Genomic DNA, 17,022 nt, shown 5'->3' with positions numbered 1-17,022 from the left:
TTGTGTGTTAGGCAGAACAATATCCTCTCGTGAATATGTCCATATTCAGGTTATGATTGTTTTTCTTTAGATTTATCCTATTTGGGGTTCATTCAGCTTCTTGAATTCATAGGTTCTAGTCCTTTGTCATACTTGGAACATTTCCAGCCATTATTTCTTCAAATAATTCTTTAGCCTCATGCTCTTCCTCCTCTTTATCTGGAACTCTGGTGACATGCTTGCTAGATCTCTTGTTACAGTCCCACAGGTTCTTATATTTACATTTGCTCTCTTCATAGCCTCTATTTTTTGCTGAGACTTTCTATTTCCATTTTATCTTTTATTTCAAATGCATTCATAATTATATGTTGCAGCATTTTGAGGATAACTTCTTTAGAATCCTTGTCAGATGATTCTAAAGTTTATGTCATCTGTGTTGGTATCTATTGTCTTTACTCACTAAAGTTGACATTTTCCTGGTTATTGAAATAATGAGTGATATTCTATTGAATCTTGGTCATTTGGGGTATTAGGTATGAGGCTGTATCTTTCCTGAATCATGTTTTAATGGCAGCTCTTCTCTGACATTGCTCCCAGGGGAAGGATGGTGCTGACTCATCATTGCCAGATGGAGATGGAAGTCTTGTTTCTTCCATTTGACCTCTATTGACACAAGGGTAGAGGGGCTTTTTGTTACTGCTGGATGGGTTTGAGAGCTTGGGCTCCCCACTAGGCTTTTGCTGACTGAGAGGTGTTTGTGCCTCATTAACTGCTTCCCATGTGGCTTCCACTGACACTGCAGGTGGGCTGGTGCTGTGGCTACTTCTCAGTGATGGTGAATATCTGATTCCCAATTAAGGTTCCTACACTGCGTGGGGCAGGGAAGGGTACCCTTATTACCACTGGGTGGAGTAGTGGCTGTCCACTGTTCTCACATGGTCCCCACATGACACCATGGGGGAGGGTGAAGGGATCATGCTCATCAGCCTTTTCAGACACTATGTTGGCAGAATGGCTGATGTACCTGGTTATAGCTGGAGAGGGTGAAAGCCTGTCTCTTTTGCTTTTGTTGCTGGGGCTGGAGATGGACCTGCAGTTTTCCTCTGGTATGTGCCTAAAGAGCAGTTTGTGTCTAAAAATGTTTTTTGCTGGACTGCTCCTTTCCTGTTTTGTCTGATTGGCTAGAGGAAGCATCCTTTTCTGGGATTTTGTTGTGTCACACACGTTAACCTTTTCAGAGTGTTGGCTTGTCCAACACTTGGTCCACAGTACAGGAGGCAAAAGAGCTGAGAGGACTCACCACTCCATGGTTCCCTGGGTCTGAGGTCCCTGCTGGTCTGCTTTCTCCTCTCAACCTTTCGGCCTCCTTTGGTTTATTATACATACAATGTCTAGGATTTTTAGCTCTGTTAGTGGAAGGAATAGGGAAATGTGTATCTACTATATTTCATATGTAATGGAAATCCCTTTCCATTAAAAAATAGATTTAGTATATTATATTTTTAGTTGTGGAAATTTCTTATCATGCAAAAATTAGAAAGTATTTTATAATGTAGCTTGAAGAGCAGTTCTCAATATTCTCCCATTATTGTCTTGTTTCTCCTACACACACACACACACACACACACACACACACACACAATTTTTCCTGGAGGTCTTTGTTTTTGTTTTTTGTTTTATTTTGTTTTTGCAGTCCTAGGGATTGAACCTAGGCCCTTTGCCCTGAGCTACAACCCCAACCCCTAATCTCACTGTCACTAAATTACCCAGATGGGCCTCAAACTGATCTTTCTGCCATACCCATCTCCTGAAGTATTTTAAAGTAAATCTCAGACATGATTTTTTTACCTGTAAATACTACCTTACATGTCTCTAATAGATGAAGAACTTTCTTTAAACAAAACATACTCACCCATTATCCTACACAACAAAATGAACAATTGTTTTAAAAAGTATTTTAAGTTTATTGGCATATCTAGCAAATAACAACAGCACTTCTAACCTTTTGGAACAAATATAGTTTGATGGGAATAGTACTTAATGAATTATAAATAAAAATATTTAGTCCAGTGAACACTAATTATTTTTTATCATTTAGTATTCATTTTTTCAAGTCATAATCCAAACAAGGTCCAACCTTGTTTTTGGTTGGTTAACAAGTCTTTCGATTCACAAATATTCTCTGTCAGGCTACTTACTTGTTTTTTGGTTTTTTTTTGGTACCGGGGATCAAACTCGGGTCCTTGTGCTTGTGCAGCAGGCAGCAAAACCACTGAGCTAAATCCCCGGCCCCGTCAGGCTACTTATTAATTGAATAAACTAGGTTGTTTTCCTGCAACATTCCCATATTCTGATCTAGCTTAGTTGTATTCTTACAGGATATTTGTTCCTCTGTTCCCTCTATCTGCTACAGCACGGCTTAGATTTAGCCCTAGTGTTGGTTAATGGTACCTCATAGGTGGTGTTGTTTAGTGAATCACATCAGGAAGCACATTACACCTGGTATTTGCCTTTTTGAGGGGAGGGATTGTTTCCTGTTTTGTGATACTGGAGATGGAACCCATGGCCTTCAGACTAAGCTACATCAACAGTCCCCCTTTCTTTTAATTTTGAGACAGAGTTTTTTACTCTTTTAATATTGAGATGGATTTAGAAGGCTCAGGTGTTATCAGCCTGATTGAGCCATTATAAAGTTCTTTGGCAACATCTGACCTAATTGTTTTAGCATTGATGAGTCTTCATTTCATTAGGGGCTGCAAAATGATGGTTATTTTTCTGCCATTTTTTTCTGCATTTATTAGTTGGAATTCTTTGATGAAGAGTAATATTCTTTCATCAACTGTTGGGTTAACCTACAATGCAATTTTCACAAAAAATAATAAATAGAATAAATAGCTTATTCTTCTTTTTATTGTTTCCAAAATAATTAGTTTGGTGCCTTAGAAATTCCCAGAGATGACCGATGATATTCTTTAGTATCATTCAAGCTCAAATTTTTACAAACTAATCCATTGCATTTTTTTTAATGTACAAATTGCCATCTTTGGTAAGTGAGGACTCTTTCAAGTTGTTCTAGGTCCTTTACACAAACTGGTAACATTTGATAACTTCTCTATTTTATAGTATAATAGAATGTTCCAAGTTCATATTGTACATTTTATGCCCTTGACTTCATATTACCCATTTTTCCAAGGGCTGAAGTTCCTTTGAACAGAAAATAGCATTCAGACCACAGTCTAAGTCACTGGATTATAATTTCTACTCAGCCGTCATTGCTTCTGGGCTTTTTTGTAGGAAGTTTATTTATAAAGAAAAAAATTATCATGTACTTGTACTCATATATTAGATTTAAATTTAAGATGAGGACTTCCAGGGCAATGGTACTATACCTCAGTAGTAGGGCATGCGGTTAGCATGCCCAACCCCTCAGACTGATCCTCAGCACCCCACAAAAAATTACAAGGTTCTTAATATAAGAAATTCCTTGGTTCTAATTTTTTTTAAATCCTGAAATGCTTGGTTCCTAACCATAATGATAAAACTAGTTATTTTTTAAAAATGTTATTACTAATATTATGACCAATAGTAACATTATTGAATAAATGATAAGATTTCTCTGCTATTGTCTATAGACCACCAAGGATATACGGTCAAAATGCTGTGCTTAGATCAGTTGGAGTAACTGTTTTCTCTTTGTGGTTATAATATCAACTTGATATACAGAAATGTCCATTTGTTTCAGTTTGCTTTCAATTTTTAAGAATTGATTTTTCCTGTCTTGGTTCTTTAGGGTTTTGCTTTGTAAAACATTTTTATGGTTCAAAAGTCAGCACTAGAATGAGGTACTTTCAAATGTTTCTGTCACTCCTACCTCCGCTACCTTGTTTGTTTATTCCCCCTTTAAGTAACCAAGATTATTTGTTTATGTGTCATTTAGTGTTTTAGCCAGTATACCATTTGGATAAATTCCTAGAGTGGGGATTCTGAGCTGAGTATACATGCATATGTAATTTTGCTAGACAGTTTATACCACCATGATTTTAGCTCTTTGTAACAATAATCATATAAAATGAAATTATAATTTAGTTTCTTCATGTTTTAATTCATATTGTTCATTAACAGACGGTTTAAAATTTTTCAAGTGACTAGGCCTTTTCTGGTTCTATGTTGTTTTTAATTTCTATTTTTATTATACTATTATTAAAATATTATTTCTAATGTTTCTATTACAGAACCAACCAATATTTTTTATTCTTTAATATATGACCAAACTTTTGTGACTGTTTCATTTGCTCCTGAAGAGGTATATTTTCTATTAGTATATATTATTTTACATATGTCTTTAAACATACTTAATGCATTATATTGTGGCACAAACCTGTAATCCCACCACTAAGGGAGGTTGAAGCAAGAGGATTACAAGTTCAAGTCCCATATGAGCAACTCAGCAAGACCCTGTCCCAAAATAAAAAATAAAAAGAGCTGGGGATGTAGTTCAGTGGTTGAGTGTGCCCTGGGTTCTATCTCCAGTACTGCAAAGAAAATACATAAATAAAATAAAATAAAATTTCCATTTTTTCTTTTACTCTTTTTTATTGGTCACACAGATTAATGGGTTTCATTTGGTAGATTTGTACCTACATATAATATATTTTGATCATTTTCACTCCCTATTATCCCATTTGTCTCACCCTCCCCCCTAAAATGTATCAGTTTTTTGGGGGGTGGTCAATGAGTATAATATAGGAAGGGTAGTGGGAGTACAGAAATGATTTTAAAAATTCCATTTTTAAGTCAACATCACAAACATTTTTTTTTTATTTTTCTCTGTTGTTAACATTCAAAGATAGAATGAGTTCCCTGACCAAAATTTGGTATGGATGTCAAGACCAGTGATGCCACTCATGCACCTGGAGGACATAAGATAGTTGTTATGTACTGGGCCTTTCTTGAAGAGCAAGACAGGTCCCCAAGTAAGTTCAAAAGTAGCTTGTGAGAGTAGGAAGTGTCTTAGTTACTTTTCTTGATATTGGGACAAAATACCCAGCACCTACAAGTTAAAAGAGGAATGATTTATTTCAGCTCACAATTTATAGAGGTTTCAGTCCATAGTCCACAGGTTCCAAGGCAGGGTGGCATGGCAGAGAGGAATCATAGAAGAGAGACAGTCAATGGCAGGGCAGGCAGAAGTCAGGAGGCAGTGCTGAAGCAGCAGCAGCACCAGCAAGCCTCCCTTTCTCTTTTATCCCATCCAGGCTACAAGCCTTTTGGGTGATCCCACCCACACTCAGGATTGGCCTTTCCATCATACACATCCAGAGTTATGCTAAATCCATCAGTGGACTAATTTAGTATCATACACCCTTAGTCCCAGTATCATGCACCCTATATCCAGCAAGCTCCAAAAAGCCCCACCTAAAAAAACACATGAAGCTTTAGGGGGATATCTAGATAAAAGCCATAAGAGAAAGGATACTGATTTCTCTTTTATCATGGCAAACAGGGCTACAATTAGGGATCTGTGCAATCTGACCCTTGTGTTTTTGAGCTTCCTACTTGCCACCTAGGCCTTCTTACCAACTTGCTCAGATGTAGGGTAGAAGGGGAAGAGTAATGAGGAGGCTTGGAAGCTCTAAATAGTCAAACATCAAAAATGGAATCAGACTCTTGCCTTTTGGATCACTGTATTTTAGGTGTTTCTATTGTATACATCATAAAGATGGTTTCTTCTTCATAACTTCATTTGAAATATTTGTCTTGTAATAGATAAGGTAGGCACATTTGCTTTTCTTGGTATGCCTGGCAAATTTGGTTTCAAATCAGTTGTACAATTTTATATTGTAATCATTTAATCTGTTGTTTTTCCCCATTTGGTGTCTTTCCTTTTTCTAAAATTAAGTTTTGAATTCAGGAATACTCATCTTTATGTTTCAAGAGTTTCCTTTGAAAATATACTATTTATGGTACCTATGTTTACCTATTGCTGTGTAATGATGTTCCAGAAATCTCGGAAAGAAATATATGGAGACACAGAATTTGGGTAAAATAATAAAAGTTCTACTTGCAGCTAGTGGGTGGAACCACCAGAAACCGGTCTGGTTAGTATCCACTCCCCCTTTGTTCAGCGTTTCCCTTTTTATATCCTTTTTAGTCATTATCTCATCCCTAGTGGTCTTTTTTTTTTTCCTTAAATTCTTTTATTGGTGCATTTTAGGTATACAATACATTTACATTTATCATTGGGAACTTGTACCTTTACATGATGTATCCTGGTTTTATTTTTTTTCCCATTCTCTGCCCTCCCTTCCCTATTTATAAAGACTTCGTTGCCTTTTTTACCATTTCTCATAATTTTTCCTTTCCCCTACCCCTCTCACTTCCCCTTCCCCTTTGGACCTTTTCTTCCTATTTTGCATTATCAATTATTCATTTTAATCATTGGTACATTTTAGGTATACAATATAATGACATTCATCATTGGAAATTTGCACCTTTACTTAATCTTTCTTGGTTCTTATTTTTTCCCCTTCCCCTGCCCTCCCTTCAACCCCTCCATCCCACCCTATTTATAAAGACTTTGTTTCCATTTTTCCATTTTCTCATATTAATTCCATTCCCTTCTTTCCTTTCTCCTACCCCTCACACTTCCCCTTCCCTAGTGGTCTTTGAAGTATAAATACAATTCCAGTTCCTATTTACAAGTCACAGACACAAGACAGGCACATATACATTGTAAATTCACCCAGCCACTGCAACTTTGTTAGGTTAATGAAGTTACTGGTTAAAGAGTCAGATTACAGTCACCTTAAACAACTGAGAATTATGGGAAAAGCAAATCTTAAAGGAACATATTACTTATTTTGCTTCTACAAGTACCTTAATATTCAATCTATTAAGTTATCTAAAACTTTTCCCTACCATTCCTCCCTCTGTTTACTTTGGGGTAATAATTCTATCCATTATAAGTTCTATCGAGTTTATCTACATTTCTTAACACTAGCATTTGGTAGTGTTGAGCTGCAGCAATGTGCTGCTGTATAAATTTTGAAATCCATTGGATGACACAAGGACCAAACATTAATATTAATATTATAACAAGAAGGGGACTCAGAAGAGGTCCTATCCAAGTTTTTCCATCCTGCCCAAGTAAAATTAATCCCGTAGGATGGCTCTCCTATACCAAATTCCTCATCAAGAGCCTTGATCCGATCTTTCAGTTCGTCTAGTGGTTCTTGTACTACACCAGATTTATTAGCATAATAACAACACTCTTCACCAAGAAATAAGCAAGTCCCTCCTTTCTGGGCTGTGAGCAAATCGAGAGCACACCTATTCTGTAATATGACATTGGCCAGTGAATCTAGTTGGGCTTCTGAAGCCTGAAGTGTGTCTCAAATTTCCTCAAGATCTTTTCTAATTTCTTATCCTAATGAAATGTATTACTCCTTGTAGCCAAATAGGATCCCATGGGGCTGGCATATACATAGATATAGGATTACATTGGCTTTGTTTACAACTGTTACAATTACCAGTGGCTCGTCCAACAAGGGAGCCATTGATCCAAATTTGTGTTTGCTCTTTGCAATATAATTTCTCATTAGAATAGCCCCCACAGTCAGAAGTTACCCTAGGTCCCCCATAATGTTCTTTTGGGCAGGCATCAAAGAATATTGTAAACAGATAAACTTCCAGTTCCCATTTTACCATTTTAAAAGTCACATATTGTTCATCAAACTTTTCATTACTAGGCCTAAACACCCACAGTTCAAAAACAAAGAAACTTAAAGCAGTGGTGATCTGGCACAATGCAATAATCCATGTTGTCCTTGTTGATGCTTCCATCCTTCAGCTGTGCGTTGACTCACCGGCCTCTGGAGTGGTGAGAGCAGGGCTTTGAGTGTGTTGTCTTTCTTGGCTTTCAGGGTCAGCTTTATCATTACCTTGTGTAACGAAGTCTTTTCCTCTCTGATGTCCTGAACAATGTATTGCTGTGACTTTGCTAGGTTAGCAACTGCATAGTTTCCTATTTATTTATTTATTTATTTAGGTACCCAGGATCAAACTTGGGTCCTTGCGCTTGCACAGCAGGTGGCGAAACCACTGAGCTAAATCCCTGGCCCTACCTGTTTATTTTTAATTAGCTTCCCTTCTGCCATGAGAAGACCTCACTCAGTAAATCATGCCGTGGATGTGCAGTGTAGCAAATGCATAGCGAAAGTCCATATATATATTTATCTTTTTACCCTTTGCCCATCGGAGTGCCTGTATGAGTGCCCAGAGCTCAGAACGCTGTGCCAACTAGGAAGGGGCCCCAGCTAGGATCACCTCATCCTTCGTGGTTACCGCATATCCAGCATGATGAACCCCATCTTCCATGAAGCTGCTCCCATCCATGAACAGAACAAGGTCAGCATCAGACAAGGGTGTCATTTATAGGTCAGGGCAGCTGGAAAAGAGCTCATTGGTGACACTCAAGCAGTCATGATCTGAGGGCCTGTCTCCATGGGCAAGAAGGTAGCAGGATTTAAAGCTTTTACAGGAATAAACCATAAGCGGGGTTTCTCACAGAGAAGGGCTTGGTACTGAGAGCCATTGATGCCCCCTTATGTTCAACAGTTTCAAGACTGCGTGTGGAACTTGCACGGTCAGTTCCTCACCTAAAGTCAGCTTCTCTGACTGAGGCACCAAGGCCCGAAGGCAAGGAAGCCACCCTTTCACTACTGAATCTAAATTCTTAGACAAGTATGCCACTCGTTGGTTCCATGGGCCTACTTCTTGGGTTAATACTCTAAGGGCCACATGGTTCTTTTCAGTCACATATAGAACAAAAGGGTGCTTTACATCCTGTATGCCTAAGCAGGGATGGCTGCTAAGGTCAGTTTTAGTTTTCTTAAAGCTTTTTTTTTCTATAGCCCAAAGTAAATGATTTTTTTCTTTTCCCTTTAGGGCTTCATAAAGAGGTTTAGTGATCTCTGCAAAACCAGGAATCCAAATTCTACAGAAGCCTTTTGCCCTAAGAAACTCCCTCAGCTGTTTCTTATCTCGTTCATCTTCCCTTTTGTTCCTTCTCTCTGGCTGACTCTCGATTCACATACACTTTCGTAGCCAATTGTAGCAACTGTGTTATATTCATACCCTCCCAAGTTTCTTGCTTTTGAATTTTCCTTCTAATATCTTGAGCTGACTGGATCACAAAGTCGTATTGATTAACTGATGGTGATCAGGAACAGCAGGATCAAAAGGTATATACACTCTGTAAACTTTACAGAGCTACTCATAAAATCTCTCAGGGCTCTCATCGGGCTCTGCCATGTTTCTAGCACTTTAATCATATTTGTAGGCCTTTTACTCGCAGCTCAAATCCCTGCCAGAAGGGCCATCTGATAATTGCTTAAGCTGTCCTGGCCTCCTGGGGTGTTGGTGTTCCAATTGGGCCATTCATTCACTGGAAATTGCTGTTCATGTCAAGCATCTGGATTTTGTGTGCCTGCCAGCATTCTAGGAGCATTGATCTTTTTAATTTCTCCTAAAACTCTCTGCATTTCTTTAGAGGTTAACAAAGTTCTACAAAGTTCTTTACAGTCCTCCCAATTAGGATAATGGGTAGCAAAGATGGAATCAAATAATTGAAGCATTTTGGAGGGGTCTTGGCAGAGAATAAATGACTTCCTTTTTCTCTGGACCTAGCCTTCTTTGTCTTTTTTTTTTTAAGTCAAATCTCAAATACCGCACCTTGGTCTGACATATTTGTGCCTTTTCCCAACAGTCTTTTTTCTAACTCACTATTAAAAGAGGAGGTCATATTGTAACCTGTTGGCTCTTAAACCCTTTGAAGATGACCAATGAACACATATTATAGTAACATATTTAGAATTTAACCCTTTGATGACAACCAATGTAAATATATTTAAACTTTTCATAACACACTTGAAACCAACAAACAAACATACATATTTTTTGATAAATCATTTTCGCACATCTTTTGACATACCTAGGCCTTCTGGTCTTGTATTTTTTTAAAAACCTTTCTAACAAGACAAACATACAAAATTTTTCATACCAAAATTTTATCTCTTTTACTTATAGCTTTTTAATATAATTTTTATCTCACTATAGACCTTTTATCACAAACTTGTCTTTAGCTGTTAAAATTTTAAAGTGTCCCTTTTTTGTTCTCAGATTGTTACACTTTAAATTTGGTTGGCTGCCAATAGAACAGTAGCAACCTTGAGGGTTTTTTATCAACAAAGTACAGAAAAGAGCAAGTTAACCCTAAAATTACAACTGAAGAATTTGCAATGTACAAGAAATACTTTAAGCACACCAATTAAACATCAGCTCAAACTGAAACACAGATACATTTATCAATTAGCTAAAATTTGTAACTTGTCAAACAAACACAGATACATTTATCAATTAGCTAAAATTTGTAGCCCTTGTAAAATTTCTTACTTTCTCTGGCTTTGTTTTATGCCCTTTAGAGCTTTTTTAAGCTGTTTTCAATTCATTACTTATTTTCTCTTTTTAATTTTTTTAATTTGAGTGTAAGCCCTATTTGATCCTCTCTGAGTCTGACCACAGCATGGTGCTCTGAAGCCAAGCAGTTCTCATGCTTTTGTCCCCACTTCCTCTGAACCTGTGACTTTAGCAACTCAAAAGGAGGGGGAAAGTCTAAATTCTCTTGGTCTGGATCTGAAAGGACCAGTTTCTTTTTAAACATCATCCCCTTTCTGACGGAGGACCAGGATATTGCTTTTTGCTTCCGGGGCACACATATGAAGCCAAGGAGGCATTCTGTGGCACAATTTGAGCCAAAATCAATATAGGGAAATTGATCTGGATATTCCTGTCCAGGGGTGGTGACTGTTAACTAGACGGATCAGATGAGACCCTCATCTAGGGATCTCTCAGTTGGCCAAGCTAGGCAAAACTTGGGCCATTCTAACTCACAAAAGGCTCTAAGTTTTGGGGTTTCATCTTAATAACATAATTTCCAGCAAAACCTTTCTTAAAATTCTTAAACATGCTTTCCAAAACAGTAGGATGAGATGTTTCTGTCCCCACGATCGGCCGATCAGAGTGTTGGTGTGTGTGTGGGTACCCTTGTATGGAGACACAAGGCAAACAAAGGTGGGAGATCACTTTCTCGCCTGCCTGGCTGCAGGCTTCTCAGCCATTTTAAGGTCCATTCAGGCTAAGGTGGGTTGTCGCCTAAGCTCATCATTGTGCCTTTGTTAAACACGACCACACACAAATTCTGCAACTCAGGGAGGACTCTTTAAGCACAAGTGCTTTGTCCCTCTGTCTTGTTCTGCAGCTCTTTCCACACACTCTCCTATCCAGAACTCTTTCACTCACACATTTATTCAGAAGTTATCACATTCCCTCCCAGTGACCCCCTCACCATAACCAAAACAAATGAAAGAAGCAACCTCCCTAAATGGCAAAGCACAAGGGGTGATCAGGCCCATGTGCTGTATGTGCCCAAAGTTTCAAAATACAGATTCACAAAGCAAAACCAAAAGTTAACGACTAAGGGATTTCCCAGGGTTTCTCACCCAGCAAAGGAAAGAGACAGATGAGACACCAAGAGCAGCAGCCCTCCTTCTGTCATCTTCCATCTCAGGTTCAGGCAATCCTCAGCTGGTGAGCAGGTCTCCGTGTCCTGTTGGGGAGCCTAGGAAATTAGTCCCAGGGGCACGCCTTTCAAGGAGATGGAGAGCCACTCCCTCCAGTGGGGTTTGGGCCAATGCCCAAAAGGGCTATTTCATTCCTGATTCCCGGTCAGGGAACCAAATGTTCCAGAAATCTCAGAAAGAAATGCATGGAGACACAGAATTCAGGTAAAATAATAAAAGTTCTACTTGCTGCAAGCAGCCAGGACCACGAGAAACCAGTCTGGTTAATATCTGTGTGCCTCTTTGTTCAGTGTTTCCCTTTTTATATCCTTTTTAGCCATTATCTCATCCCTAGTGGCCTTTGATGTGTAAATACAATTCCAGTTCCTATTTACAAGTCACAGACACAAGATAGGCACATATACATTGTAAATTCACCCAGGCATTACAACTTTGTTAGGTTAATGAAGTTACTGGTTAAAGAGTCAGATTACAGTCACCTTAAACAACTGAGAGTTACAGGAAAAGCAAATCTTAAAGGAACACATTACTTATTTTGCTTCTACAATTACCTTAATATTCAATCTACTAAGTTATCTAAAACTTTTCTCTATCAATGAAGTACCAAAAACTTAGTAGCCTAAAGGATTAAGGATTAAGAATTTGGATATAATGTACAGTCTCTCATGAAGCTCCAGTCATGCTGTTGGCCAGGTCTGGCATCATCTCAAAGCTTAAATGGGCTGGTAAATCTGCCTACCAGCTCACCCACGTGGCCACTGGCAGCTTCAGAAGCTTAATTTGAAAGCTCACTCACATTTTTGCTGGTGAGCCTTGGTTTGTCACTACATGGTTTCCTGTGTAAACTTATAATGTGGCAGCTGGTGAAACAAGAGAGGAAGAGATGGAAAACAAGAGAGAGGAGAGAGGAAGGCACAGAGAGAGAGAGAGAGAGAGAGAGGAGAAAGAGAGGCTAGAGAATGCCCAAGAAGGAAACCTAGCTTTTTTACAATGTTTTTTAAACCTAATCTCAGAATAATAACTCATTACCTGTTATATTTATTAGAAATGAATATTAAGTATACATAAATACATGAATGCCAGGAAACAGGTATCATTGGCTGCCATTTTAGAGGCTGTCTTCATTAATCCCCTTAATCCTCTCTTATAGTATCTGATCCATTTGACTTCTATTATATATGCAATAATCAGTGATTTTTTTCTACTTTCTGCTTTCTTTCTTTGTTTTTATTCATTTTTAAATTGTATTCTTTTTACTTTCTCAGAAAATGTAATGTTTGAATATTATTCTTATGTCCTTAACTTCATTTTAATCTTAACTGTCCAACTGAACACAAGAAATGTTCATTGTCAGTCCTTTTGCTGAAGTTTTCCAGCCATCTTTTGATGGGATTAAACTAATATTCTAGGAGATTCCCTGGGAAGGGAACATGCTTACAGTATTCCCTGAGGGTTTTTTTGTTTTGTTTTGTTTTTTCATGCTCTGCTTTTTTCTGTAGCCATGACAACTGCAGAAACACTTGTTACAAAAATCCTTGACTTATGCTTCCTGAAATTCTGGAACATGCTGCGCCGCTATTGTCCCACTTAAAAGGTTGCCTTTTCAAACTCCAGTAACATCTAATTCTCTTGTCTTTATAGGCTGTTTTACCTTTTTTGCATGAAAGATATGAGAAATTTAAAATTTAAAGTCTAATAGTTCTGGTGAGATACGACTCAAAATTAATTACTCTGGATCCGTTTTCCTTGGTACTTACTGGACCCTTTTAATTTTCTTTTATTTCTGGAAATTTTTCATGTATTATACATTTAAATATTAATTTCATTCCATTGCTTACTTTTCTTCTTCATAGGCTCCAATTATAGCACGTTGGACCTTCTTTGACTACCATCTCCACCCATGCGTTACTTAACAATGCAGATAAATTTTGAGGTATGCATTAGGCAGTTATGTCAGTATGCAAATGTCATACAATGTATTTACACAAATTAAGATGATTATGATATCACTAGGCATTATAATTTTGTGACACCACCTTTATAAATGTGGCCCATTATTACCGAAACATCATTTATACCACATATATCTATGATGGCATCGGCTGTCTACCATAGTGACCCTTTTTTCTTTTTGAAGGTTTTATATTCATTTTCTTAGATATTTTATTGCTTTAATTTAGTGTGCCTTATTGTATTTTTATTCAAATCCATTTTCCTATATGCATCTCATTCCCCTATGATTTGGTCTCAAAATGCCTTACTGTTTTGTGATCTTTTCAATGGTTTTAATTGATTTTATTTTTATTTTTGTTTGTGTGTTTGTTTTTATAGTATCAGGGACTAAACCCAGGGCCTTTGCTTTGAGCTACAGCTATAGCCCTTTTTATTTTATTAATGTATTTTTATTTTGAGTCAAGGCCTTGCTAAATTTCCCAACCTGGGCTTGAAATTGTAATCCTCCTGCATCATTCTCCCAAAGTGCCTGAATTACAGGCATGTGCCATCATCTGGCTAGTTTTAGGGTTTTTTATTTGACATGTCATCCAGAAGTTTTAGTTTTGCTTTCTTTTAGTATAAAGGTTGAATAATAAACTTTCTATTAATAAATAGTTTTGCTAATAACTCATTAAAACTAGAAACTTGCTAATAATAAATAATTTGCTATTAATAAAAATAGAAATTGTCACTTAGTCATAAATAGACCCCTAAAGTTACAAGTGTCCTGCCAGAGAAGTGTGAGAGGATATAAAAGAGGAAAATGTCACATTTACTTAATTTGGAGAAATTGAGTGACTGCTTTAATGGCTTATTTATGACTATAAATTTCAAAACTTTAAACTTCCTCTTCCCCATCACTCCTCATGCTGCATTTTTGGAAACTCTGTCTGATTGTGAAGGAGGAAGCCTTGTGTTTTTTCTGGTTGAAGGGTTGATGGTCAAGAGAGAGAACTTTTAAGTACATAGATAAAATAGCAAACTATTTAGTTTATTTATCTGGCATGTTTGTTTGTCTCTTTCGGAAGCTAAAAGTGAGAAAATGTGGAGTAGCTTCCTGAGCTCAGTCTAGAGTCCCTTAGTTGGCCTAAAATGGATTTAGATTTTTGGATAAGGATACATCTAGACTAGTTGCATGGAATAAAATCCCTTGGTTAATATATTTGATATATTTCTGCAGATTAATATTTTCTAAACCTTCCTGTATTTGGAAAAGCTTTTAAAAATTGTGACTGATATTCAGAAATTAACTGTACTTTTCTTAAATTTTTTTCACTCTTAGGTAAACAAACAAAATAATTAAAAATGACAAGTAGAAGACTTGAGGAGTCTATGGGGGCTGTTCAGATGGGTTTAATCAAAATGCTCAAAGGATTCCAAAGCAAAGTTTCACCACCCCTGAGTCCAAAGATGGTCACAGAAGAGGAGGTAAACCAAATGGTAATGTGTCAGGAATTTCTATGTAAAATACTTGATGTAGCCTCTTCAGGACAATGTCCATTGCTTATTGGCATTTTAAGAATATTAATCAAAATTACTGACTAATTAAAATCAAGTTAGTTAGAATACTAGTTTACTGCACATCATAAGTATCTTTCAGAGCCTGAAATGTTTTAAAATTGCATATACATTTCAAAGTAAAGGCTTGACTTGCTTAAATTAATTTGTTGGAGTAAGACTGTATGTCTTAGTCCTATAACTAGCCAGCTTGTAAAGAAAAGAGGTTTATTTTAGCTCATGGTTCTGGAGCCTGGGAAATCTAAAGTTGGGTGGCTAAAGTGGTGGGGCCTCATACTACCTCTTTTCTGGCACTCTGAAACCATAGCTCTGTATAAAAAAAAAATTAAGATTTTTCTAAACAGTAGTTAGAACCATGTGAAACTATCCTTCATGTAGTTCAGAAACAGTGAAATGCCAGAATTTCAAAAGATTCAACCTAATTTATTACCTGTACATTAACAATTTATTTTATTTTATACGTTTGTAGAACACAGAGAATTAAAGTAATGGCTAAATAGAACCTAGGAAAAATACATAAGTTTTCTGTGTTTAAAAAATATTTATAGCTTTAATGATTTATAATGATTTGAGAACTGAATTAACTCCATGGTATAGGAAATATTAATAAAAATTATAGTGCTGGGCACAATATTCGCTACATTTTAAAAACTAATTTCATGTTGCATTCCAATTAGGAAAATAAAATCAATCATTCTCTTTTGTGGTGGCTGTTGGTACATTATTTATAGAAACTCCTAACTGTTTGCTTTTAGGACTTCATTATCTTAATTTAAATCACAGTAGAGCTGATACCTCTTAATACTCTATTATTTTAATCTGTGTTCCAATCAAAAAGAATTTAAAAACAAAGTTAAAAGCTATATTAGAAATATGTCTTCATTTAAATGGATTCAATCACAGAAATCAAATTTGTAGAAAAACAAGCATTCTTAAAGAGCATTGACTTTAACCAAAGGCAAAATAAATCAGCTAAATTATATACTTGAACATTTTTAAAAGTCTTGGCATTGCTTAAGCCTTATGTTGCTGCCAGGGATCATATCTCCTTGCATATAAAGTAGGAACACTATGAACATTCTAAAACAACAGCAACTAAATAATAATGATTCTGGCTAATGAATGCCTTGATAGGTTAGTTTCATTTAAATAATAGATTACATTTTCCCCTGTAACATTAGAAATTGTTAAAGCATTTTGTGCTCTTATTTGGGTGTGTGAATGTGCCTGGCTGCTAAAGCTGATGATTAGTTTAAAGCTTTTTCTAAACAATGTCTAAATGTGCTCTTGCAATTTCTAAAACTTCAAACTCATTTCTAAGTAGAAGAATCACATCATACTTCCAAAATCCTTTACATTTTACAAGATTTTCCTTTACCATGATTTAATATGATAGTTAAATACCAAAATAGTTAAATATCATACTTAAATACCAAAATAGTTATATACCATAGTTAAATACCAAAAGCTTTGCTTGCATGTTGCATCTTCAGTTAAGAAACAAAAGTTTTACAAAGAAGTTTTAACTCTCAAGCCCACAAGTGATTTTGAGTCTTATGCTCAGATACTTCTGAGCATAAATGCTAAGCTTTGGATGTGTACCTATGCACTTTCTTGACTTTTTCTCTAGGGTTCCTTTGTGTGTTTCCTTCAAAATTACAAGGGAAGGACAACCACATGCCATTTTAAATTACTGGGCAAAGATCACAAAAGTGCACAAGGACTTCTCTTGTATAATTTAGTTATTTTAAATATTTTATAAAGGAACTTAGTGGCATTCCAGAATTATCCTGAAGGCTGGGATCACAAATTATTCATTACCGGCACTTTTGAATTCATTTTTTTCAGTGTAACCATTTATGAATCTTTGGCTTTTGTTGTTTTGAATTCT

At 36.6% G+C, this 17,022-nt stretch overlaps 2 protein-coding genes across 9 annotated transcripts in view; both read left to right on the top strand.

Annotated features, from left to right (window-relative positions):
* Nucleotides 1-13,554, top strand: part of Cmtr2 (cap methyltransferase 2) — a 106,222-nt gene extending 92,668 nt beyond the window's left edge. The window contains exon 2 of the transcript XR_015448753.1: nt 13,472-13,554. The gene's annotated coding sequence lies outside the window, so the exon portion shown is untranslated. The remainder of the gene's footprint in view (nt 1-13,471) is intronic.
* Nucleotides 1-17,022, top strand: part of Hydin (HYDIN axonemal central pair apparatus protein) — a 410,895-nt gene that overhangs the window by 41,172 nt on the left and 352,701 nt on the right. For 6 of the 8 annotated variants that reach the window (XR_015448741.1, XR_015448747.1, XM_021256723.2 and 3 more), the window contains exons 1-2: nt 13,468-13,551; nt 14,896-15,053. Coding sequence is in view for 6 of the 8 variants with exons in the window: in XM_021256723.2 (XP_021112382.2) it covers nt 14,919-15,053 (135 nt within the window). In the remaining 2 variants the exon portion in view is untranslated. Of the gene's footprint in view, nt 1-13,467; nt 13,552-14,895; nt 15,054-17,022 lie in introns of those variants that run through there. The other 2 variants (XM_087204679.1, XM_087204682.1) reach the window with 2 other exon arrangements.

The sequence above is a fragment of the Heterocephalus glaber genome, unplaced genomic scaffold (genome assembly GCF_053883595.1).
Source record: "Heterocephalus glaber isolate CG9 unplaced genomic scaffold, H.glaber_assembly_v1.0 deba00000071, whole genome shotgun sequence".
Taxonomy (NCBI): domain Eukaryota; kingdom Metazoa; phylum Chordata; class Mammalia; order Rodentia; family Bathyergidae; genus Heterocephalus; species Heterocephalus glaber.
The sequence above is the reverse complement of the archived record's forward strand: the minus strand, read 5'-3'. Positions and strand labels throughout refer to the sequence as shown.